The sequence below is a fragment of the Prunus avium genome, chromosome 4, assembly GCF_965620075.1.
Source record: "Prunus avium chromosome 4, drPruAviu1.hap1.1, whole genome shotgun sequence".
NCBI classification, from domain to species: domain Eukaryota; kingdom Viridiplantae; phylum Streptophyta; class Magnoliopsida; order Rosales; family Rosaceae; genus Prunus; species Prunus avium.
The window spans coordinates 23495488-23520233 of NC_142287.1; the positions used below are offsets into that span (position 1 = coordinate 23495488).

The 24746-nt window shown below is 36.1% G+C and overlaps 2 protein-coding genes across 3 annotated transcripts; one reads left to right on the forward strand and one right to left on the reverse strand.

Annotated features, from left to right (window-relative positions):
* Positions 1–8789: 8789 nt before the first annotated feature.
* On the reverse strand, positions 8790–13338 carry LOC110749055 (quillaic acid 3-O-glycosyltransferase CSL1-like). Of its 2 annotated transcripts, none has more exons than XM_088252807.1 (8): positions 12656–13338; positions 12371–12499; positions 11882–12016; positions 11376–11588; positions 11095–11194; positions 10429–10601; positions 9983–10336; positions 8790–9421 (listed from the first exon to the last, which is right to left on the reverse strand). In XM_088252807.1, exons 1-8 carry the CDS (start codon positions 13262–13264, stop codon positions 8876–8878), a joined length of 2259 nt encoding a protein of 752 aa, XP_088108933.1. In that variant the 5' UTR covers positions 13265–13338; the 3' UTR covers positions 8790–8875. The 2 variants fall into 2 exon arrangements, with proteins under 2 accessions (XP_088108933.1, XP_088108934.1); XM_088252808.1 differs by having other exon boundaries at positions 12371–12466; positions 12656–13337.
* Positions 13339–22378: 9040 nt separating this feature from the next.
* Positions 22379–22780, forward strand: LOC110749041 (calcium-binding protein PBP1). Its single transcript, XM_021949046.2, has one exon. It carries the CDS (start codon positions 22379–22381, stop codon positions 22778–22780), a length of 402 nt encoding a protein of 133 aa, XP_021804738.1.
* The last annotated feature ends 1966 nt before the right edge of the window (positions 22781–24746 follow it).

Consider the following 24746-nt stretch of genomic DNA (forward strand, 5'->3'; position numbering starts at 1 on the left):
TCTGACTAAGCCGAAGTCTGAAATTTTAGGATTCATGTTGCTGTCCAGCAAAATATTGCTTGCTTTGAGATCCCTGTGAATAATTTTGAGTTTAGAATCGTCGTGCAAATAAAGAAGGCTTCTTGCAATTCCCATAATAACGTTAAAGCGCGCCTCCCATCCTAATAAAGCACTTCTTCTATGATCTGCACATCAATTCAGCCCCTGTAAATCATATTGCACCAGATGTTAAAAGTACATTTTTCTCTCATCTTTGAACCTATATACAAAAGATTAAACCCGGATTCATGAAGGAATTTAATCAAAATTTTAAAAAAAATCTAAGTAATTAGATGCCAAAAGGCTCAAGAGGCTCAAACCAAAGATTAAGAAATCCAAGCTTCTGTTGGTCATATACTCATAGATTAACATCCGTTCATCTCCATGAATACAGCAGCCCAAAAGTGAAACTAGATTCAGGTGTTGAAGTTTTGCAATCAAAACTACTTCATTCTTGAACTCTTGTAGACCCTGACCTGAGTACTTTGACAGCCTCTTCACTGCTATTTCTTGTCCTGCACAAAAGCTGCCCTATATGTGAACATATTGAGCATGCACTTTTTGTTATAATCAGATGAGCAAGATGGACAGTGAAAGCATATCCCTTCTTGTTTCTTGTACATACGAAATGGTTACCCATTTGGTAGGCCTCAAAAGCAGGAAGGAAGGCATAGATTTACCTTTATTTGATTTGACAGCCATTGCTACTGCTACTAGCAATTTCTCTGATGCAAATCTGATTGGAGAAGGTGGCTTTCGCCCTGTTTATGTTACCGAAATGTCTGATACTCGTGTCCATCTTATGTTTACGTTACCGAAATCCCTTCTTGTTTTCTGTACATACGAAAAGGTTACCTTCTTGTTTTCTCGTCCATCTTATGTTTTCTAGAAATTCTTCTCTTCCATATTATGCACCAGATTTTAAGCGCCAAGATAAAGAAGCCAGAAAAGATTGAACGGCTATGACAATTGTCCATCTCTTCCTCCTTTTGAACCATGTCTTGATTCTAGAACAATCAACATCAAATCATTCAATCATTGTCAAGAACTATTATGTTTCTCTGCTATGAATACTAGGCACACATGCATAAATGCCTGCTACATTCATTTTCTATAACGACTGCACCCACAAGCTTACGTTGTTAAGGAATGGGCCAACAATATATATAAAGCAAACAGTTTCTAGCTTAAATATAAATCTGATTAAACAAGGAGAACAAGATTCAATTGCCGGTCAGTTCATAAATTTTCTAAATGTGATTAACCCTGAAAAGAGTTCACCTTTTATATGGGTTCTGTCTGATCCATTTCTGTACTCTAAAACAAATACGACTTTTTTTTTCCCTCGAATCATCTACAGTTATACCAGCAATACAAAACCTAAGAAATCAATTCTAAAGAAGTTAAAATAATATATATATATATATAAGGGGTGCAGCTAATACAATTATGAATGACCTCTAATATTGCTTTTAATTAAACAAAGATAACGGTATAACACGCACCTAGTTCTGAAGGTGGCAATTTTATATAGATATACTATTCACTATCTTCGTGTATGAACTCTGTGATATCAACTAGATCCGCAAACCACATTATGCAACCACTGGCTACTCCACTAATATCTGAATTAGCATAAGCTGTACAAGAACAGTTCATTAAGCACTTCACCCTACATTCCTCAATATTCGTACTCTTGTTCAGTGAAAATTCTAATATGCCAGGCAATTTCACCCCTTGAAGCTGTGAAAATCCCTCTCCACCGTGGCAAACCAATGGCGTCCTCCTCGTGCATCCACTACTTGTATTAAACACTTCCCATTCTTCTTGAGACCTTGGAGTGAACCCTTCCATTAGCACCACAGTATCCATAATTGTCAAATGGATCATTTGGTTATGAATACATAATAGCCCGTTCAGTCCTATCAGCATTCAATACAAGCCGCTGCACAGAACCTGACTGATTCATCACTAATTGTGAGGCAGCCACATTCTTATTAGGCTCAAACTTTTAATACCACTCATCTTCTTCAAATTCCATAATTTGATGGAAAGCAGAGTTGGCTGGCCCAGGAAGACGACTGAATCGAACTCCATTCCATGGCCCTGTACAGAACTTTATGATTGATCACATGACAACAACTAATTGTGGTAACCCTTTCATATCAATTTTATAAGAGAAGTTGCCAGTAGATGGATCATCATGTCTGGTAACAATGTATCAGATGGATAATCCAAGCTCTGCCATAAGTAACTTCCAGAACTTGTGCTAACATTGTCCCTTAGAACAAGATTTCCAGAGTCCAACAGCTGTACAACTGGACTTTTTGAGATTCTTGATATATTTGAAGACCAAATGCTTCTCCCATTTCGATTGAGAAGAACAAGGTTTCCGTTGTTGCTGATAGTCAGATTCCCATATAAACCAGTAAGTGGATTGTTTCTGTTTGCAACCCACACAACTTTCCTTGGTGTAGTCTTGTACCATATCCCCAAGTACAGTACTCAGAGACTGGTTTGAAGTTATACTGTCAGCTGCAGTAATCAACTTGAATAACATTAAGAAAGAAACCAAAGAGGACAAGATCAACAAGGAAGGAAGCATGCCCATCAACAAATGATCTTAATTACTTTGATATTTTCTGAATTAAGGTAACCCCAAAAAAAAAGGCTTTCATGAACAAACCTCAGTGAGTTTGGTACTTGACGAATTAATGGGGTTTCATATTCGTCTATGAGTCCAACTGGGGGCATGCAGTCAAACATTTAAAAGAGAGGTGCTGTTGATTATTGACAAAAGAAACAACTTGCTAAGTAAACTACAACAATGCCACTACAAGCTGCCATGGCTTCACAAGGACCCCAATAAAAGAAAATGATTCTTGCATTTGCAACAGTTTCTAGTTTTGATTTCAAATTCTAAAACATCATGGTTGGACAATGAGATTATGCAGAGGGAAAAAATGTAATTGAAACTAGAATTTGCAGATGCAACTTGACGAGTTAAAAGCCTAACTTACCATGATAAATCTATGAAGAAGACGAGAGCTTGGAGCAGAGGAAAAGAGCTCTGAGGATGCATGAGAGAGTTACATCTTACTTCCTTTGTGTATTTGGGTCGCTTGCTCGGGATTCGGGAAGGTTATAACAATGGAAGGAAGAAAATAGAAGACCGTTAATGGGGAGTAATTGATCACTTATTTTGAGTTACAAAGGAATGCTCTTTGCTTCTTCATTCACATCACCTCCGCATGTCCTAGCTATGTTATTTGACAAAATATTTGCTTGCTTTGAGATCCCATTTGAATTTTTTATTTTTTTTAGCATCTTTCCAAAAGAGATGGGCGAAAACATACTAAACTCACACACTATACCAATGTTAGGACTCGAACCCAAAACTTTTTCCTCGGGAGCAATTGCTCCAAGCCATTTGATTTAAGTATAGAATCTTGGTGCAAATAAAGAACGCCTCTCTCTCAATTCCCATAATAATGTTGAAGATTTGGGATGGAAGAAGCGCTTCACCATTATTATGGGAAATTGGAAATTGCGAGAGGCGTTGTAAATCATATTGCAAGAGATCTTGAATGTATCTTTTTCTATTTTTTTGTCTTTTTTGGCTGGAAATATTTTACTATCTTTTAAACCTATATCTATATGCAAGAAGGGTTTAAGCTCAAGTGAGCAAAACCTAAATAACTAGATGCTTAAGGCTCAAGAGGATCAAACCAAAGATGAAAAGCTCCAAGCTTTTTGTTGGGCATATACTTGTAGATTAACTTCCTTTCATCTCCATGAACAACAGCCCAAAATCAAAATGAGATTCTGGCAATCAAAACTACTTCATTTTTCAAGTGAAATTCTAAAATGAGGCCTCCATATATGGACCTTAGAAGCGGACCACACATCTTCCAAAAGGTGTATTTGATAGTGAAATTTTTTGACAAGATCAAAGTAATCCAAGACTAAAACTAGGTCCTCACTTGAAGTCCATATATATGGACCTTATTATAGAACGACTCCATTCTTGAACTCTTCTAGACCATTTCCTGGTTATTGGATTGATAGTCAACCCTTACGCAACACCCAAAGCCCAATTCATCCAACTTGGGCCTGCTCTAAACAAATCTCAGCCCAAATTTGTTTTGCATATATACATACAGTCCCCTTCTATTGAGGGATCCCTCAAACACCCTTTAGGGTACCCTACGAATTTTTTTTCAACAATCCAAACCATCTATTTTTTACGTCTATATTCATAGATCATCTTTGCAAAGAATTAGACAAATCAGAAACCGTTTCGACATCCAATTGTGTCCTACAAAATCAATGAACACGGTGCTTCAAGAAAGTACTGAAAGTTCAATAACTCAATTGATTGGTCAAATGATATTGGAATCAAGTGATTTTTTGTAGAGATGATCTTTGAATGATTATCTAAAAAATAGACGATTTGGATTAGTGGAAAACAATGCGAAGTGAGCCCTACAAGGGTGTCCCTCAAATTATTTGAGGGACCCTTCAATGGAAACTCTCTGTATAGGGGAATGCAAGCAACCTTCTCTCTAACCTTCTCTTTTGTACCTTCCCTTTTCCTGATGACATGTGTCACTCTCTTTACACTTAAAACAATGTCATTAATGCATCTTACAAACTATCTTTTGTTTTCCAAATTTAATTACCCTTATTAAATGTATTAAATTTTATGTTTCCTTTAATTTATCCAAAAAAATTTAATAACTTTCTTATCACCTTATTTAATAACAAGAAAACTTGAAAGAACATGTCTATTTTTTTTCCATATAAAAAAAAAATCTGAGTAATAAAGCCCATAATTTTGTTGCACATAACAATTTTGAAAGAAAAACGTCACTTCAAAACCACAACCAAGTAAACAGCAAAAATATGACTTTTTTCTTATTTAATTTTTTAATAAGGTGGTAAGGAAATTATGAAGAAGAAAAAAATTTGGATAAGTTGAAAGAAAATGAAAGTCAATACATATAATAAGGGTAAATTTGAAAAACAAAAGAGAGTTTGTATGAAGCATTAATGACATAGTTTTAAATGTAAGGAGAGAATGACACATGTCATGAGGAAAATGGAGAAAGTCCAAAAGAGAAGGTTAAAGAGAAGGTTGCTAGCATTCCCCCTTTGTGTATATGTATGTATGTATATATATATATATATATATATATATATATATATATATATATACATACAAGAGATAGCCTAAACTACAAGAGATAGAGAAATTTCTCACACACACACTATCAAGGTGTCATGGAGGTTCTAAAACCTGAGACCAGTGATTTGCAAGTTAATGTTCTTTTCCACTGAACTAGACTCCGTTCGTGTTTTGCATATGTGTATTTTAGCGGTAAGTATGATAGAGAAATTGATTGTTGGAAACATGAATTGAAAATCACTATTGTCCTTTGAAGAATGGCAATAATTGAAAGAATGCATTGAAAACTTGGAATGTCAGTCATGCCATTGAGTTTTTTTTATTTGGGTGTAAAACCACTCCCTAGTACCCAGCAGATTTTGAAAATTTTCATTTTGCCCCTTGAAACAAAAACCAATATGATATAGAATTTTGATAGGTTTTTTTAAGTTTAAATTTTTTTAGCTTTCTAAACTACCATAATCTATGGAGCAGGGAATTCGAATTTGGGTGCAAGTGATGTAGAGCAAATGGCAGAAGCAATCGAAAAGGAACTGGAGAAACGGGTGTGCAAGGGTAAATCAGGAAAACTGCAGATTTGGGCTTCGAGCTCAAAACGAGGACCATGATCCGTCGATTCGAAGAAAATGGCGTCACGAGTAAAATTCATCACTCCGCCATGACATATGGACTTTTTCGGACATCCAAAGTTATATGTTCTAGGCTAAGGTTTTAGTCAATCTATTACCACGTTGTGTCAGCAAGGGTGCAGAATCATTGTCATAGTCAACTGGCCTAACTCACATCTTGCTCATGTATTTTTTTAGCTTTAGTATTTTACCATAAACAATAAACCCGTATATGAGTATATTCAATTAGATTTGTAAATTGTAATACACGTACGACTCAAAAAGAAGAAGTAGAAATTTTGTGGGATCAATAAATATGTCCCCATTCAAATTGTTAGCAACTATTTCCATTTCTAGATATATCCATTGTAGCTATAAGGACAGTCAAAATATTTGGCACAAGACTTGAAATACATGGTTAGCAGGAATGGGGAGCGTCAAAAAACGCAATGAGTGATCTGAAATATATGTTGTGGCTGTACTCTAACAAGGAAGAAGGATAAGAAGGATGCTGCACTGAAATTTCCCTTTTCGGTTGGGACTGATGCAAGCAACCAAATCAATGTGAACGTTACCTCATCGACTCATCACCATCAAATTTAACTTTGAAATATTTTAACAACAAAGATTTATTTTAAAACGAAAGTGCAACATCAGCATGGTGTGCAATTATAATTTATATATGATGCAAACAAGCTGGAGAAGAGAAGGGCTGCCTATACTTTTGAATGCACTTGCTAATCAAGCTGGACGTATTTCAGATGTCACTATGCCAAAATTGACATTTAGCAATGGAGCATCTTTCCAGAAAGAAAGCAGGTTGTTTAGGCCAAGCCAAATTTTGCTCCCTCGTTCGCCAACATGAAAACTGCAGATGACATTCCTGGCCTGTCTGCTGGGAATTTCTGAACACATAATTGAAATTGATACTTAGGTGACGAGGGGTAAATTTAACTAAACAAACAAGACACAACAACTCAACAATCAAGAGAACACACAGAGTATGCCACAAGGTACCTGCAGTCCTAGAAGATTACTAGTGACAACCTAGGCACTCAGAAGGACCCATCAATCTAGGCATCTCCTGTGCTAGCAACAACTATGGTGAAAGTGTGTGAAGTCATCAATATCAAGTAAACAGCAAACAGCAAACAGCAGATATAGATGACTAGTCAACCACCAAGAACACAAACCCAGAAAAATTTACATATATGCAAAACAGATTTTGTTTACCCAGAAACCCACCATTGGGAAAAACTGGGAGTCATCAACCGACTAGGCAATCCACTAAGTAGAAAAAGATTCTTACAAAGGAATACAAGCAAGCTCAAGCAAAACCTAGATCTATTTAGGAAGATGAGCTTTACCTCCTTTGTGCAATCTTCTTCTCCAACTTAGCAAAGCTTGAAGCTCAGTTCTTCATGGCAATGGTAGCTCCTTCTTCAGCTCGTTCATCCCAAGGCACTAGCTTGCAAGCTCCAACTCAAACCAAAACCAAACTTTGGATTCAAGGGGAAAAGACCAATTTCTTCAAGAAACCATACTCTTGAAGAAATCAATCACGAATCCGATCTAGATCTATATGAGAGAATGATTTAAATAGCTAGATGCAGATTCATATTTCAAAAGCAGTTTTTCAAAAAGAAATCAATTAGAAAAACTCATAGATGAAATATGTGGTTTACTCTTTGAGGAAGAAGAAGAGAAAGATGGCAAGCCAATCTTTCCAAAACTCCCACACAAAAGAGACGACTTCCAAATGAGGAAATCTCTTGCTTTTACAGACAAAAGAATCCCTTAGGTCAGACTGACACATGGCAGCAGAGAGAGAAAATAGAATAGGACAAAACAGATGGTTAACCAGCTGGAAATCGCACTGAGCAAGGATGACTAGTCATCTTTTATGAAAACAGTTTTAATGCATGATATGCAATGCATGATTTACCTTTGTCAAATTGCTTGAACCTCCATAGGATAGATGAGATTTAAGAACACTTAGAGATGCTATTCTTAATCTAACTTTGAGCTTGATAAATACATACAAAAGTTATATTACAAAATTGTCAAGGGAAGCCAAAAGAATTAATCAAAGATTCATACATTAACAATAATAAACCCACATGAATGCATCTAAGTACTTGAGATTCAATGCAGTATTCTTTCAAGCATTTGTCCAATAGTTCCAACTTCCAAGGATTTGTCTTCATTTCATAGTAACCATGCCTAATCAGTTGCAAAGCAACCTCTCCGTAGTGGGCCTCTTGCTCGGGTCCTGATCAAGGCAACAACCCACCAAGTCTTTAAAGGCCTTAGAGAACTTCTTGCTCTTGTAATTATTGTCATGACGATTTTCATAATCCGAAAAATATTAAACGAAAAAAATATTAGACTAAGAGGTAGTTAGTCTCAACTTGAACTCAATGGCTGAAGCTTTTTCTATTCTCTTGCCATAAGAGAGATTTTGAAAGGGCACTCAACATGAGAGAGAGGTCCAGAAGTATTATGGGCATGGTCATGGAGAAGCATCCTATATTGTTAATGTAATGTTGCTGTCCAGCCGAAACATATTGGGCTTAAATTATGTTGAGTTTAGGCTAGGCTAGGTTCAACCCAAACTTGTTGGGCTCAGCTCTCGTCATTATCAAACACAATTATTGGTGAAATTTCTTCCATATTATGGTTCCACTCTATAGAACGCCTAATTTAAAAGATAGCAGTAGAATTCTCTAATGAATAAAAGAAAAGGGCATTGATTTGCAGATAAGTGGTAGCAAGTTCGAATCTCTATGACATCATAATAGTGTGTGTGAGAAACTCTCACCCTCATGTAGTTTAGACTATCATTTGTACTCGAAAAAGAAAAGAAAAGGACCATGACTTGCAAAGCAATGGTCTTAGGTTTGAACCATCTTGACACCTTGTAGTTGACTATTGCTTATATTAAAAAATAATAATAAGAACAATAAAAGCATACAAACCATATTATTAACTCAGAAAAATGGAAATATCATGGACACCGGCCATGGCCCTATTGGCCTTGCTACATGAAAATAATAGAACCCAAAAAATAGAAAATCAAGGAAACTACGGCAGAGAGTAATGTGACTGATGGTGGAATGCGACCCCTGTCTTTCCTTATCAGCATCCCTTCAATGATAGGGTAGTTCATCAAAATGACATAAAAGGGTATGAATACTTGTATGAAAAATTTGTCCAACTCCCCTAAAAATATGACTTTAGAAATCCCAACAGCAAAGGAAGCCATGTTCAAGATCACCAAAGCAGCCATTGGAGCAAGAAATAATATTGATGTTTGGAAATCAAACACCCCCATATTGTAACGCTTGAGTTGCTCAACATCGTCAACTTTGTTGGTTGGGAAGAAACTGGCTTCTCTCATACCAATTTTCTTCATGAAGGCATCCACACTACCATATAAGTGAGATGTAACTGACTTCATCATCCATATCCTTTGCTCATTTATCCAATGTTGAAATGTAAATCCCGTTGAGAGAACCTCGTATAAATGTTTCAAAATCGACGATAGGAATACGAACGAAAATACGATGAAGTATGAATTTGAGACCTGCAAATCCAAGAACGAGACCAATATATATTAGGATATTGCATGACACTAAATCAATTGAAGATTTTATGATGAGAATTATTTTTTTATGAGGACAGTAGAATAGAATGGATGACTATAAGATAAATATTTATATTATCAGATTGTCAGACTGTCAGACTGTCAGACTGTGTATGTGATCCACACACTCAATCAAGACTAAACCTACATGCACTAGTAAAAATGACCTCAATATTCACGGATGTTTAATGTTTATTGTCCTCTAAATGAGCATAGATACATGTCCCTACTTATAATTGTTTGTGTCATTTAGTTCGTATAGGAACCCATATATGTGCTCAATTAGGGGCCAATAACAATCAAACATCCATAACTATTGAGGCTTTTAATTGGTGTCAATAGTTCAGATTCACAGTCTTTGTTGTCAGATAGCGTGACAAAAGATAGATTTGTTTTATTATGTACAAGGATTTCCTTAAAGATAAGTACTCTTTATCTTGAATCATTTGCGCAAAACATATTTGATAGGAAGAAATATTTTTTAAAAAAAACTTTAATTACCTCTGGGTACAAAGGAATACCATTGAGTAGGCAGAGCTGAGGTATGGTAGCAAAGCACCACAACGGCAAGAAATAGAAAATGGGGAAAAGAGCAAGTTCTGCATAACACATGCTTTGAACGAAAGTGTACGTTTTCAAAGGGCCATATATAAGAGGACAAAACTTGGAGATAGCAACATCAACCAACCCAGAGGTCCATCTAGTCCCTTGGACTAAAAAGTCATCCAAATTGGTGGTGCCACTGCCCAAGAACTGTGGCCTTGGTGGATTAAAATACACTGAAATCCAACCTTTGCAATGCAAGCGAAACCCTGTCAAGTAATCTTCCAGCACAGACCCATACATGAAACCAACCTGCCATAAATGAAAGAAAAGACCACAATTATTATTATTATTAATTAAGTTGAATGATTCAATGGGTATGGCTTAATAGTATTTGTACTTGCCTCTTCCCCCCATTCGGTGCCATTTTCGAAGGCACAAGAGGCTAGAAGTTGGGCTTCATTTAGCAATGCTTTCTTTCTGTGGATGAGCATATCAGGTTTTTTGTTTTGGTGGAGGGATTTGATGAACTCATTGGATGGACCAAAAGATTGTCTAAGTTTCATGGGATCCCCATCTGGAAATTCAATATTGAAACTAGTAATTAGCAATAGAACATACAAGAAAGATAAATGTACATGGATGATTACAAATACACGCTTATATAATGTCTAAGAATATATACTATTAATGGATAAGGGGTTCGTAGCTCAAATATAGTTAAGCGCAGAGCATTTACCCTGCACCTGATGTCCTAGGATAAACTTGTCAAGATAATAACAATTTAATTTTTATGGGTGATTGCAGATTGGTGTTTTCTTTTTCAAACCATAGCATTCCTTGAAGCAAAGATTAATACAATCAAACTGAAATGATTGGTGTTGATGAGTTGACAAAAACTGGGTGATTGACTGTTTGGTATTTATTAAGTGTGAGCCGCAGTGGTACAACAAAGACAATGACACATATGAATTATATGATATATATATATATATATATATATATATATATGCTAGCCAGCTGCAATTACCAAGTCGATCCAAGTAAAAAATATATATACAAAAACACACCTTCAGGTATGGAGTTTGAACATAAGGACAACCTCTTGATGTAATAGCCAGTACCAGACACACTTGGCCCTCCAACCCCATCAAAACCTTGCCATAGCAGCTTTGAAAGTAGTCAAGACCAACAAGTCATAAAATTTTCAGATATATTATTGCACATAATATATATATATATATATATATATATATATATGATTTTCTTTAATTATATTTAGGGGCTAATTTGTAATTAAATATATTAATTCATGTATAACTAAAGTGAAGTTTTGTCCTTGAATCCATACCCAAAATGCCGACCTCAGCTGACTGTCATAGATATCATTATTACTGATGTTGTGAAATTTTTGAGGGAATTGAACAAGTGCTAGAGAGGGTGATATCTTTGGGTCAAGATGGAAACACATTGCTTGCCGAGCCGAACTTGGATCATGGCAATGCATGTCACAATCTAGCCCTAATATGTAAGGAGAATTGCTTATCACACCAGAGACCCGTAGCTGAAAAACAATAAGTGCACAATATATTAATTTACACGTAAATAAATAAATAAATACCTGGATACGTAGAAAAATTGTTCACTTGTCAAATAGTCGGACATGTATAAGTTATGTCAGACTGTCACTTTGAATCGATAATAAAATGAATTATGAGTTTGAATGTGTGGTGCTAGATTCATAGCCTTGGTAATACTGAATATACTATAGATATTTGATAAGAGAATATTACTGTAAATGCATAAATAGAGGAAGATTAGCGAAAGATCACAAGATCAAAAGAAAGAGATACATACAAGAACATTGAGCGCTCCAGCCTTAAAATGGTGGGGATGAGAATGCCTTTTCTCACGAGAAACATAAACAAGGAGAGGCATACTTTTGGTTTCATTTTCTTGAATTGCATCATCACTGGATGTTTCTTGAATAACCTGCCAAATTTCCAGATCATGAATTTACGTTAGGGGTGGGGACATATATTTTCTCTTTTTGTTTTTGTTTTCATTTTTGTTTCTGTTTTGTGTGTGTGTGTGTGTTGGGGGGGGGTTGGGGGGGGTTTGTGTGTGTGTGGGTATGGAATGCTTTCCATCTAGCTAACTGCGTGTTATATATACATCCATTAGTAAAGGACAAAATAGGAAAATGCACACTTGTCGGTTGGCAAACCTGAGAAGAACTTGGAAACTTGGCAAACCTAAAAACTCATTGATATTTATTTAGAAGGTGTAAAAGTAAAAGATTTCTTTTACATTAGTCAACAAACAATACCAAACGTTGAAATATACCTCAATCACTGCAGGGTGATCTCGACCCAGTCTGCTCCTTGTGTCCCCAACCGTTGCTTTTTCTCTCACTCTCTTCTTGAACACCTCATATTTCTCCTGCACCCAAATCTCCCCCATCAACTCTGGTAGCTAGAAACACCATTAATATAATATATAATGTATTGTCACACATGTTCCATGGCCAGCTTTGTAAGTAATAAAATGTTGTATTGGTTAGTATGCAAAAATTTCAACTCTCATTTTATCGCTAATTTTCAAAATAAATAAATTTCAACTCTCATTCACCTTAATATCTTCTCTCTCTTCAATGAACTCGCTGCCGCCAAAATCAGCATCCTCCTCTTCTGCAGAGAAATAAGCCTCCGGAGCCCTGCACTTGATCCCATACCTCCTACAAAATGGAAGCCACCACTTTGCAAACCTCCAAGCCTCTCTCATACCCTTCATAGTCACAGCAGCACCACCATCATCGGACAGATACACATGAAGTTTCTCTGGCGGATAGTCCATTGCCATGGCAGATAACACAGTGTTCATCACCCCTACTGTTGGTTCCTTCTCCGGATCTGCAGTGCAGATGAACACATCAACAGCTGGGAGCTTATCATCGCCAGGCAGCCTCTCTGGGAAAGCGGTTCGCGAAACGGGACGCCATCGAAAAGACTGGCTGAGGAGCCACTCGAAGGATAGGAAGATTTCCGAGACAAACACAAGAAGCCATGCTAAGGTGGTTGCTTTGGTTTTGGTAGTGTCTTGGAAGAAGAAGAAAGAAGCTCTGTAGTAAAGCAAAAAGACTAAAGCTATAGAGTGGAAGAATATATGTGTCCGGTTGATGAAGATTGATAGCTTGTGGACATGGCAGAGATGAAGGGGGAGCTTAGAAGAACTCTCCATATCTTCTTCTATTGTGGCAAGTTTTGTGCTTGGTATGTGCGTTCTCTCAACACACACAAATATCGATTACCTACCCCCTCCAGCTCCTTTTAAAGGACCATAACACTGTTTAATTAAATAATTCAAAATAAAAATGTAGAGGAATTGAGTGGTGATTGATATATGCCTGAATTTTATGTATTCAAGAGAGAAGATATGGTTCTGTTTCTGTGGTTGCAAGGGTCCAAAAGTTTAATGGTTCTGTGGGCTGTGGGGCCAACAGTTATTATTATTTTATTTTTTTTTAATACAAGTGATAGTCTAAGTTAAATTTTTACACATTATTAAAGTGTCATAAGAGTTTGAATATAACATTATTGGTCTGTAAGTCAAAGCCTTTTTTTATTAGGTTAGACCCTATTGGCAAGGCAAACAATTATTTTATGACCAAACGACAGAGAGTTGGCTCATAAATTAAGGTAAAACTAAGTTTTATGAAAATTTAAAAATAAAAATATGTTGAAAATTGTTTTCAGTCTTCTTGATCAGCAAGACATCATGGCCGTCGCCGACTGACTTGTGTGACTATGTATTTCAATGAGGACGACTAATTACTTTCTCTACTTACATTACAATAATATGAGAGAGAAAGAGAGAGAGAGAGTTACCATTGACATCTCCCCAACTAATTTGTTTTTAATTACAAACGACCACTAGTGTAGTGGTCCTCAAAAAATTAATTTCTAATTATATCATTAACTTGTGATTCTCACACTTGTTATATGTTTGGATATTAATCAAGTTTACGCCCCAAAATTGGCCACAGATTGTCCAAGTCAATTACGTCTCATGTTGTTGAAACTTCACTAAAGCTTTTGGCACAATCTGCAAATTCTTGTTGTTTTTCATTGGCAAAAACGCGACGCCTTGGGGGAATCCTCTTCGTGATTTCCAAGAAGTTACAAAGAAGCTCATTCTATAGATACTGTAAAAGCCAACTCATGTTTCCACTCTATTTTCATTACGAAGATGTATCACGTCATACCATCGAAGACTGTCACATTTTGCGTGATGTCATCTATGACATGAATGATTAAAATAGTATCAATTGGAACGAAGTTAAGGCATACCTGAAAGCCGCCAATGTCACTGAAGCTAGTAATAACGGGATCTAATGGCAATCAATCTTGAGGCGCAAGAATAAAAAATATCAGTCCTAGAAAGAAAAGAACAAGGTGGTACGTGGTGGCTGTGGGAATCAAATTAAATCAGAACCCTAGGTCAAGTAATTCTTTCCTTTTGGGGATTATTTGACCTAATTGGGAATTACTAAACCTAATTGGGGGTTATTCAATTTAATTGGGGGTTATCCAATTAAATTGAGAAATACCTAATTAATCAAATCCCTAAATACACCAACCCCACTAACCTCACCTACCACAATTAGGGATTTGATTAATTCCCTAATTAATCAAATCCCTAAATGTACCAACCTCACCAACCACACCAACCTCGTCAAGGCCCCCTATAAATACTTGGCCACGCACAAGGAATGAGGTACGTCAGAATTTCTACTAAAACTCTAGAGAGCTCTTCCCTTCACAAATCCTAGCCACCTCCTCTCTCTCTCTCTCTCTCTCTCTCTCTCTTTTACATAAGGCTCCGGCCGCCCGGTTTTCACCACATATATATATCTCCGTACCCTATTTAGCTATTAATTTTTCCTAAATCAATTGAACTAACTTAGGCATCGGAGGGCCTTTGGCCAACACCCCCCGGGTGTGGTCCTCTTATCCAATTTATTTTGCAGGGAGAAAGAGGCGGCGAAGAAGAAAGGGGAATCTTTCAATCGAATATTCTTGTGGGAGGAAATTTGCTCCCACAGTGGCCAAGCCCCACACATTATAATTATTTTCTTAGAAAATAACACAAATTCGAATCTCATTTTAGATAGTTTTAAGTACAAGCTCTAAGCAGAAGTGGGTTATTTCAGCCGGTTAATGTAGTGAGTCAAGCCTCTTGAGTTCGAGTTTAATTCCAATCAAGTAAATTAATTTAAAGTAATTTATATTATCATTTGTATTTTTAAAAAGTTCATTTTTCAAAAAAATAATATTTTCCTTGAAGAACCTGAAATATAATATTAAGAAGTATATGCAATTGTGAGAGATTTATAGCTCAAGTGGTTATGAGCATTTACCCCTGCATCAAAGATCCTAGGTTCAATTCGTCTATGGGTCCAACTGGGGGCATGTAGTCAAACATTTAAAAGAGAGGTGCTGTTGATTATTGACAAAAGAAACAACTTGCTAAGTAAACTACAACAATGCCACTACAAGCCGCCATGGCTTCCCAAGGACCACAATAAAAGAAAATGATTCTTGCATTTGCAACAGTTTCTAGTTTTGATTTCAAATTCTAAAACATCATGGTTGGACAATGAGATTATGCAGAGGGAAAAAATGTAATTGAAACGAGAATTTGCAGATGCAACTTGACGAGTTAAAAGCCTAACTTACCATGATAAATCTATGAAGAAGACGAGAGCTTGGAGCAGAGAAAAAGAGCTCTGAGGATGAGAGAGTTACATCTTACTTGCTTTGTGCATTTGGGTTGCTTGCTCGGGATTCGGGAAGGTCATAACAATGGAAGGAAGAAACTAGAAGACCGTTAATGGGGAGTAATTGATCACTTATTTTGAGTTACAAAGGAATGCTCTTTGCTTCTTCATTCACATCACCTCTCCACATGTTCTAGCTATGTTATTTGACAAAATATTTGCTTGCTTTGAGATACCATTTGAATTTATTTTTTTAGCATCTTTCCTATAGAGATGGACGAACATACTACACTCACACACACTATACCGATGTTAGGACTCGAACCCAAAACTTTTTCCTTGGGAGCAATTGCTCCAAGCCATTTGATTTAAGTATAGAATCTTGGTGCAAATAAAGAACGCCTCTCTCTCAATTCCCATAATAATGTTGAAGATTTGGGATGGGAGAAGCGCTTCACTATTATTATGGGAAATTGGAAATTGCGACAGGCCTTGTAAATCATATTGCAAGAGATCTTGAAAGGATCTTTTTCTTTTTTTTTCTTTTTTGGCTGGAAATCTTTTACTATCTTTTAAAGCTATATCTTTATGCAAGAAGGGTTTAAGCTCGGTAAGCAAAACCTAAATAACTAGATGCTTAAGGCTCAAGAGGATCAAACCAAAGATGAAAAGCTCCAAGCTTTTTGTTGGGCATATACTCGTAGATTAACTTCCTTACATCTCCATGAACAACAGCCCAAAATCAAAACGAGATTCTGGCAATCAAAACTACTTCATTTTTTAAGTGAAATTCTAAAATGAGGCCTCCATATATGGACCTTAGAAGCGGACCACACATCTCCCAAAAGGTTTATTTGAGAGTGAAATTTTTTTACAAAATCAAAGTAATTCAATGACTAAAACTAGGTCCTAACTTGAAGTCCTTATATATGGACCTTATTATAGAACGACTCCATTCTTGAACTCTTCTAGACCATTTCCTGGTTAATGGATTGATAGTCAACCCTTATGCAACACCCAAAGCCCAATTCATCCAACTTGGGCCTGCTCTAAACAAATCTCAGCCCAAATTTGTTTTGCATATATATATAGTCCCTTCTATTGAGGGATCCCTCAAATAATTTATTTGAGGGACACCATTTAGGGTACTCTACGAATTTTTTTTCAACAATCCAAACCATCTATTTTTAAAGTCTATATTCATAGATCATCCTTGCAAAGAATTAGACAAATCGAAAATCGTTTTGACATCCAATTGTGTCCTACAAAATTAATGAATACGGTGTTTCAAGAAAGTACTAAAATTTCAATAACTCAATTGAGTGGTCAAATGATATCGGATTCAAGTGATTTTTTGTAGAGATGATCTTTGAATGATTATCTTAAAAATAGACGGTTTGGATTAGTGGAATACAATGCAGAGATGGCTCTACAAGGGTGTCCATCAAATAAGCTTATTTAAGGGATCTCTCAATAGAAGCTCTATATATATACATGAGATAGAGAAATTTCTCACACACACGCTATCAAGATGCCATGGAGGTTCTAAAACTTGAGACCAGTGGTCTGCAAGTTAATGTTCTTTTCCACTGAACTAGACTCCGTTGATGTTTTGCATGTGTATTGTAGTGGCAAGTATGATAGAGAAATTGATTGTTGGTAACATGAATTGAAAATCACTATTGTCCTTTGAAGAATGGCAATAATTGAAAGAATGCATTGAAAACTTGGAATGTCAGTCATGCCATTGAGTTTTTTAATTTGGGTGTAAAACCACTCTCCCTAGTACCCAGTAGATTTTGAAAATTTTCATTTTGCCCCTTGAAACAAAAACCATTACGATATAGAATTTTGATAGGTTTTTTTAAGTTGAAATTTTTTTAGCTTTCTAAACTACCATAATCTATAGAGCGGGGGATTCGAATTTGGGTGCAAGTGATGTAGAGCAAATGCCAGAAGCAATCGAAGAGGAACTGGAGAAATGTGTGTGCAATGGTGAATCGGGTAAACTGCAGATTTAGATTCCGAGCTCATAATCATGATCATGATCCGTCGATTCAAAGAAAATGGTGTTGCGAGTAAAACTCATCACTCCGCCATGACATATGGACTTTTTCGGACATCTAGAGTTATGTGTTCTAAGCTAAGGTTTTAGTCAATCTATTACCACGCTGTGTCAGCAAGGGTGCAAACTCATTGTCATAGTCAACTGGCCTAACTCACATCTTGCTCATGTATTTTTTTAGCTTTAGTATTTTACCATAAACAATAAACCATATATGAGTATATTCAATTAGATTTGTAAATTGTAATACACATACGACTTAAAATTAAAGTGTGAGGCAATACCGAAGAAAAAGTAGAAATTTTGTGGGATCAATAAATATGTGTTGCATTCCTAAAAGGACACAAATTAATGTGCAAACAACCAATTAAAAATACCCGCAAGTGCACGAATCTAATGAAGTATAGATTATGTAAGTACGGGGTCGATCCCACGAAGAACTTGTCGGCTTCCTATAAGTTCTAATTTGAGTACGTAAAGAACACTAATTTAACACACCACAAATGCACAAATGCAAATTGGAAACTAAAAATGAGTAAAGAAATGTAAAAGAAATGAAACAACACAAGAAACCAAAGAAAAACAGAAACAACACTTTCTATCACCCTTTTATCACCTATTTATCACCTTGCCGTGAACAGTGAAAATGAACAGTGCGACCGGTCGTGAACAGTGGCGACCGGTCGCCTGAACAGTAACGACCGGTCATTTGGACAGATTCATGTGAGACCGGTCGCCTGAACAGTAACGACCGGTCGTTTTTGGGCAGATTCGTTTCTCTGTTTTTCAGTTTCGACCTCTGTCCAGTTTTTGACCTATAACTTTCCAACCGTACGTCCAAAATTCACGTTCTTTATACGGTTGGATTCAGCACAGAAAATGGAAGAACACAGCGCGGACCAAAAGTCCAAAACAATTACAGAAACAAATAAAATTCAGTAACAAAGACACATAACGTGTCGAACACGCAACTCACACACACATTTGGGGGGGGGGGGGGGGTTTTTGATTTGTTTGAAGTGACCTATTTCTATTGCATGAAAGTAAATGGACCTTGAAATTAAATGAGAATGGCCAAAGATGAATTATCAAATTGTGAAATTAAAATGTAACAAACACTAGGGTTTCGGAATCCACCCTAAACAATTCTACCCAAGTTCATGAATACTCAAGTGATGAACTCTAAACGTGTTGATGAAGATGTTCGCAATCAAGACCAGTACGAGTGGCTCAAGACGCATTGATTCTCTCTAATATACGTAAAGTGCAGTACGAGTGCTACAATGCTTGTGCCTTCCCTATAACCGAATCTAGGTGTGCTTAGTACTTTGATTCAATTACAAAAAAAACCCATTAAGCTCAAAGAGAATATGAACACCACAAGAACCCTAATAGCATGGTGTTTACATTAGGTATTCAAGAAACCAATTCACATGGATGATTCTTACTTCATCCATTTATTGCTTAGGATAACATGAAGATACACATAATCCCAACAACCTCAAGAAGCATGCTTTCAAAGGTGATCAATCAAAAAAGAACATACATCAAGGATAGATTAATTTGGTGAATTGGAATTCATCAACAATATCTAGAAATTCATACACTCAAGCATCAAAACAATAAGGTTTTCATGTTTAGGGCTTCAACCTAAGCCCTAGCTAAATAAGAAGTTACATTGAGACTAAGAAATTACAAGAAACAAATAAAATGAAAGAAACTAAGAACAAAGAGGAGAAAGAGAATGCATCTTCAACCCCTTGGATCCTTGCCTCAAGGCTCCCCAAGGTTCTCTCTAATTGTTGTGCCATTCTTCCCTCCCCTTGGTTGCTCCTTGCTCTCCTCCTTCTTGCTCTCTAGCTCTCAAAATCTCTGCTAAGTTTGGAATGATAGAATGCCTTCAATGGCTGATGCTCTTTGCACTCCTCTCTCCTCCTTTCCAGCTTTTCCAAAATATCTTTTAATATAAAACAATTACTTTTGTTAAAGCCTTAAGCCTTGTCTCCTTGCCATGATGGGCTCTTTTGTTATTGTCTTCACCAAGATGCTCTTTGTTTCAGATAATATCTCTCAACCAAAGTAATTTCTTGTTACCAAGTGTTATGGTAACAAGAAGAATCAAGATAACATTATGGAGGTAAAAAACTGGCCTACTTCGGATTTCCAGAGCTGCTGTAACATATAGGATCAGTTGGATAGGCTAAACTTGTCCAATGGAGCTCAAATTTGGATATGTTGTAGTTAACATCCATTGGAACAAGTTTCATGAAGATCTTCACCTCATCCGAGCATTGGAGCATGCTGATCCAAGGCCAAGAAGTTGACCTACGAAAATGAACAAAATCAGAATTTATAACCAATAATGCACTTTTAGCTCATTTTCATTCTAACCAAGGTAAAATCTAAGAAAACACAAAAAGGAAGTAAAAAGCTATAAAATGTCAAGAACTAACTCAAAATAATAGGTGAATAACATGAAAAATCATGTGTAAAAATGAACCGAACAATATGTTCCCATTCAAATTGTTAGCAACTATTTCCATTTCTAGATATATCCATTGTAGCTAGTGTTATCCGTATTTTGATAAGGACAGTCAAAATATTTGGTACAAGACTTGAAATACATGGTTAGCAGGAATTTTTTTTTTTTTTTGGTCATAAAAGATACTTCATAAACCCCAGACAGGGGAGCCAAAAGGAGAATACAAGATAAGCATGAGCTGGGAAAGGAGTACATGATAGACACAGCTTAGTGCAGGAAACCTAACCCAGCAAAACAAAAATTAAATAACAGTGGGGCAAGGAATGGGGGGCATCAAAACGCAATGAGTAATCTGAAATATATGTTGTGGCTGTACTCTAACAAGGAAGAAGGATAAGAAGGAAGCTGCACTGAAATTTCCCTTTTTTGTTGGGACTGATGCAAGCAACCAAATCAATGTGAACGTTACCTCATCGACTTATCACCATCAAATTTAACTTTGAAATATTTTAACAACAAAGATTTATTTTAAAACAAAAGTGCAACATCAGCATGGTGCAATTATAATTTATATGTGATGCAAACAAGCTGGAGAAGAGAAGGGCTGCCTATACTTTTGAATGCACTAGCTAATCTAGTTCACGTATTTCAGATGTCACTATGCCAAAATTGACATTTAGCAACGGATAATATCCGTTGCCTATATACCCATCCTACCATGGTATTGGTGATCGATGCATATTACTATGTAATAGGCATGGGACATTATCCGTTGCCTTTATACATTTACGAATCAGTTCTTTCAAATACACTGATGTTTATGGTCCTACGATGTGAACGTAAGCACAAATGATATAAACGTGATTATGGGACAGTGCTATATATTTTATACATATTCCAATTGTTAACTGTGGTTTTTGTTTTTTTTTGGGGTACTGTTTATGGTCATATATTGCTTTTTTTTTTTTTTTAAATACAATATGTGTTAGTGTATTTTATCTGTTATATAGAATTTACTAATATTTCATGGCTAGACTACCAAAAATGACCAACATGTAAAGATAGATTAATAAAATTGAATCGCTAATGCAACGTTGTTAGACTGTTAATTACAATATGGAGATGCCCTTGTGTGAGAATATGTATACCAAAGAGAAGAAGAAAAAGAAGAAGAAGGGAGAAGGGAAGGTTTTTGGTTTTCGCTTATGATTTCTGCAGGAAAGGTGCAACTGTCAAGGATGTAATTATCCTTTCATGATATGTTGTACCACTTATCAATAAGTTTTGTCCTGTACATGATAAGTTTATGGTTTTCGCCTTATTATACCTTTTGGTTATGTGTATGTGCACCTCTCTATAAACACATATTGTATAAACCCAACATTATCATGATCATCATATTCCACCAAACAAGTGAGTCCTTTGTACTGAAAAAACAACATATATGGCTCGATGAAACCGTATCTTAGGCTCATGAAATGGCAATAATTTCATTTATTCATATTATAATACGTGAATTAATTAGTAATATCACATGACAATGTGATTGTTGCACTTAAAAAATTTCAATCCATTCTCGTGTAGTAAGTTTGTTAAAACTCAAAAACTAAAAATAAACAACAACAAAAAGAAAACACAGTTGTGTTTATGACCGCAAGTTATTTGTCATTTAGTCAAGAAAACAAAGCATGATTTTTAGTATGGCTAATCTGTAATTTCCTCTCTCCTTAAAGTTTGTAACTTTATCCACTCGCACCAATATGCATAAGATCCCCGAGATCCCATGCAGCTTCCAGGAAGGAGAAGCTCATCACAGAACCAAAGAAAAAGAAAGAAGAAGTTGCCTACAGTTAACAGGAGCTACCAAGAAAGTCACACAAAATAATTAAATTCATTATTTTCTTCATATATTTCTACCCTCCTCACTCCCTCACCAATAAATAGCCCCCCTCCGGCCTCCATATCCTCCACCCCCATCTCTCAACGACTTGATACAAATTAGTTTGGAATATTTAAATCAGCCAAACCATGATATCGTTAGATCATCACCACATGATGAGCGCAGTTGAATTTGTGGACTATTTTCCGTCCATGATCGCGAGGCTGGGAGAAGAAGCGTTTATTGGGGAGCTTTGCAATGGGTTTGTTTTGCTGATGGATGTGGAGAAGGGGCTCATCACCTTTGAGAGCTTGAAGAGGAACTGCGTTGTGCTGGGCTTGAATGACATGGGAGATGATGAGCTTGTGTGGATGTTGATGGAGGGTGATTTGGATGGAGATGGGGCCCTCAGTCAGATTGAGTTTTGCATCCTCATGTTTAGGTTAAGTCCAGGTTTGATGGATGGATCTAAGCAGCTGTGGAGGGAAAACTTTGATCATCCTCCTCATCATGTAAATGATCATCAAGTACATGTAGGAGGCTTCCAATGATCATGTCTCTTGTCATATCTTGTTTAATTAATTAATAACTTTGATCCAGTTGTATCAATGCAATGTTCTTTGGTAATTCAATCAATTGGAAGATCCATCTTTATTTTCAACCATGTGATATGCGTATTTCAAGTACTTTTATGTCATGTAATTGATCAAACCCATATTCTGTGTAAATCAAGAACGCAGTCTCCGTTCCCTTTGCGGTTGACAGTGACTTTGTGTTGTAATTTGGTTTGATTTTGTGATGGAGAAGATTATTATACTAGACTGTATTGGTTTTAGTCTAATCTTCCCTTGTGTTTGTGGTAACTTGTTCTTGTGATATGTGTATGTCAAGTACTTCTATGTCATGTAATTGATCAAACCCATATTCTATGTAAATCAAGTACTCAAATTGTAGAAATTAATGCACTTGGTTTCTCAATTAGTTGACATGGTGAGGGGTTTAAGCTTTTAATTTTTATGTTGTTTCGGTTAGATCTCTTGTGTGATGGTCTTTTGTGGGTTTAATAAAGACTTTGTTTAACCGAGGTTAGATTTTTAGTTCTATACACTGATACACAACATCTCAATGGAGATTAATTTTTCACCATTTGATGGGCCATGCATTGAGAATATACATGAAAATCATTCATTTGAACCATGAGAGAAAGCAACTTTCAAGAAAAGTTTTGTAATCTAATTAACTTTTCACGTGAACTCGATAATTTCAATAATGGATAGCTTGAATCTCCCTCCACACAAGAAAAGTTTGAATCTCCCTCCACCAGTAACCAAAAAGGTAAAAGCTAATGCAAAATCCCCTCCCCTTTTGAGTCCACATGTTCAAGACAACTAGTATAACAAGTTATAACTCTGCAAGACTCGTGTGATATTCTGTTTATAAAGTTCTTGTAGGGAACTAGGGCTATGAGTTACCTTCACTGTTATGACATATCTTTTTCTAGTAGGAATATTGAAACCCACCTCACCACTATCTTTTTTTTAAAAATCAACATAAGATGTGTCAATGTGTTGAACTCATACGTTATCGATTCATAATTCAAATTAATTTTCTAGTAACACTATTTTCTTTTTATTTTTCTTTTTAAGAAACACTATTTTTTCTATGTTATCTGTGATTATTTTTTTAAGACAATGGAATCAAATTTTGGAACTCAAATTTGTTCGTAAAACATACAATTGTTGGATATCTATATGGAGAACAGTAGCAAATATTAATAAGCAAACATGCGCAATTTACACCTTGATTAATGGCTTTTTAAGAAAAATGACAAAAGTACTTTTTCTTGGGTTTAGATCAAGGCTAGAAGCACTAAAAAGATTTGTGGATTTGGAAGTGGACGTGAGTTATTTATGAATTAAGGCTACCCACAAAAAGTTGGGGCGTTAAGTCCTTGGTTTTACAGTACTGCAGTCAGTGTGTTTTTGGCTTAAATACAAATAAATAAATAATATAAAATTAGGTTATGCCTTTCAGTCTGCTACAAGGTAGGGTTCCCAATTGCCCAACATGAAACATACATACAAAATAATTGGATATTAATTACATATTACTACTTAGTTAAACTTTATTTTAGCGATTGAGGAGGGGGTTTACTTAAATATTCATTAGGTGTCTGGGAGTTTCAAACTTTAACCCACATTGATGGAGGTGGAAGAGTTCAACCAACTAAACTATATCCCACGAGCAACTATTTAGTTAAACTTAATTAGCTAACGCTTTGTATCATAAAGGTATAATTATAGATATATAGATATGCATGCAACTTCCGGGAAGGAGAAGAAAGCTCTCTCCACGAAACCAATGCGGTTGCTAAAAACCCGCAACAAAAACAGAAAAAGAAAAGTAACAAAGAATATTAAGAAGGTCGGAAGAAGCTCCCGGATAAAATCATGCATATAGGCCTGGCCCTCTGGTCCCTTCCCTTTTGATTGTGTTGTTTGCTGTCTGTAATTAATA

Bases quoted from the DNA above. Each gene is read 5' to 3' on its own strand.
- LOC110749041 (XM_021949046.2), top strand. From the start codon at position 22,379: ATGATATCGTTAGATCATCACCACATGATGAGCGCAGTTGAATTTGTG.
- LOC110749055 (XM_088252807.1), bottom strand. From the start codon at position 13,264: ATGGAGAGTTCTTCTAAGCTCCCCCTTCATCTCTGCCATGTCCACAAG. The intron at 12,500-12,655 runs GTGAATGAGAGT...TGGTGTTTCTAG, and splicing joins AAGAGAGAGAAGATATTAAG to CTACCAGAGTTGATGGGGGA. The intron at 11,195-11,375 runs GTATGGATTCAA...CTACTTTCAAAG, and splicing joins AGCTGAGGTCGGCATTTTGG to CTGCTATGGCAAGGTTTTGA.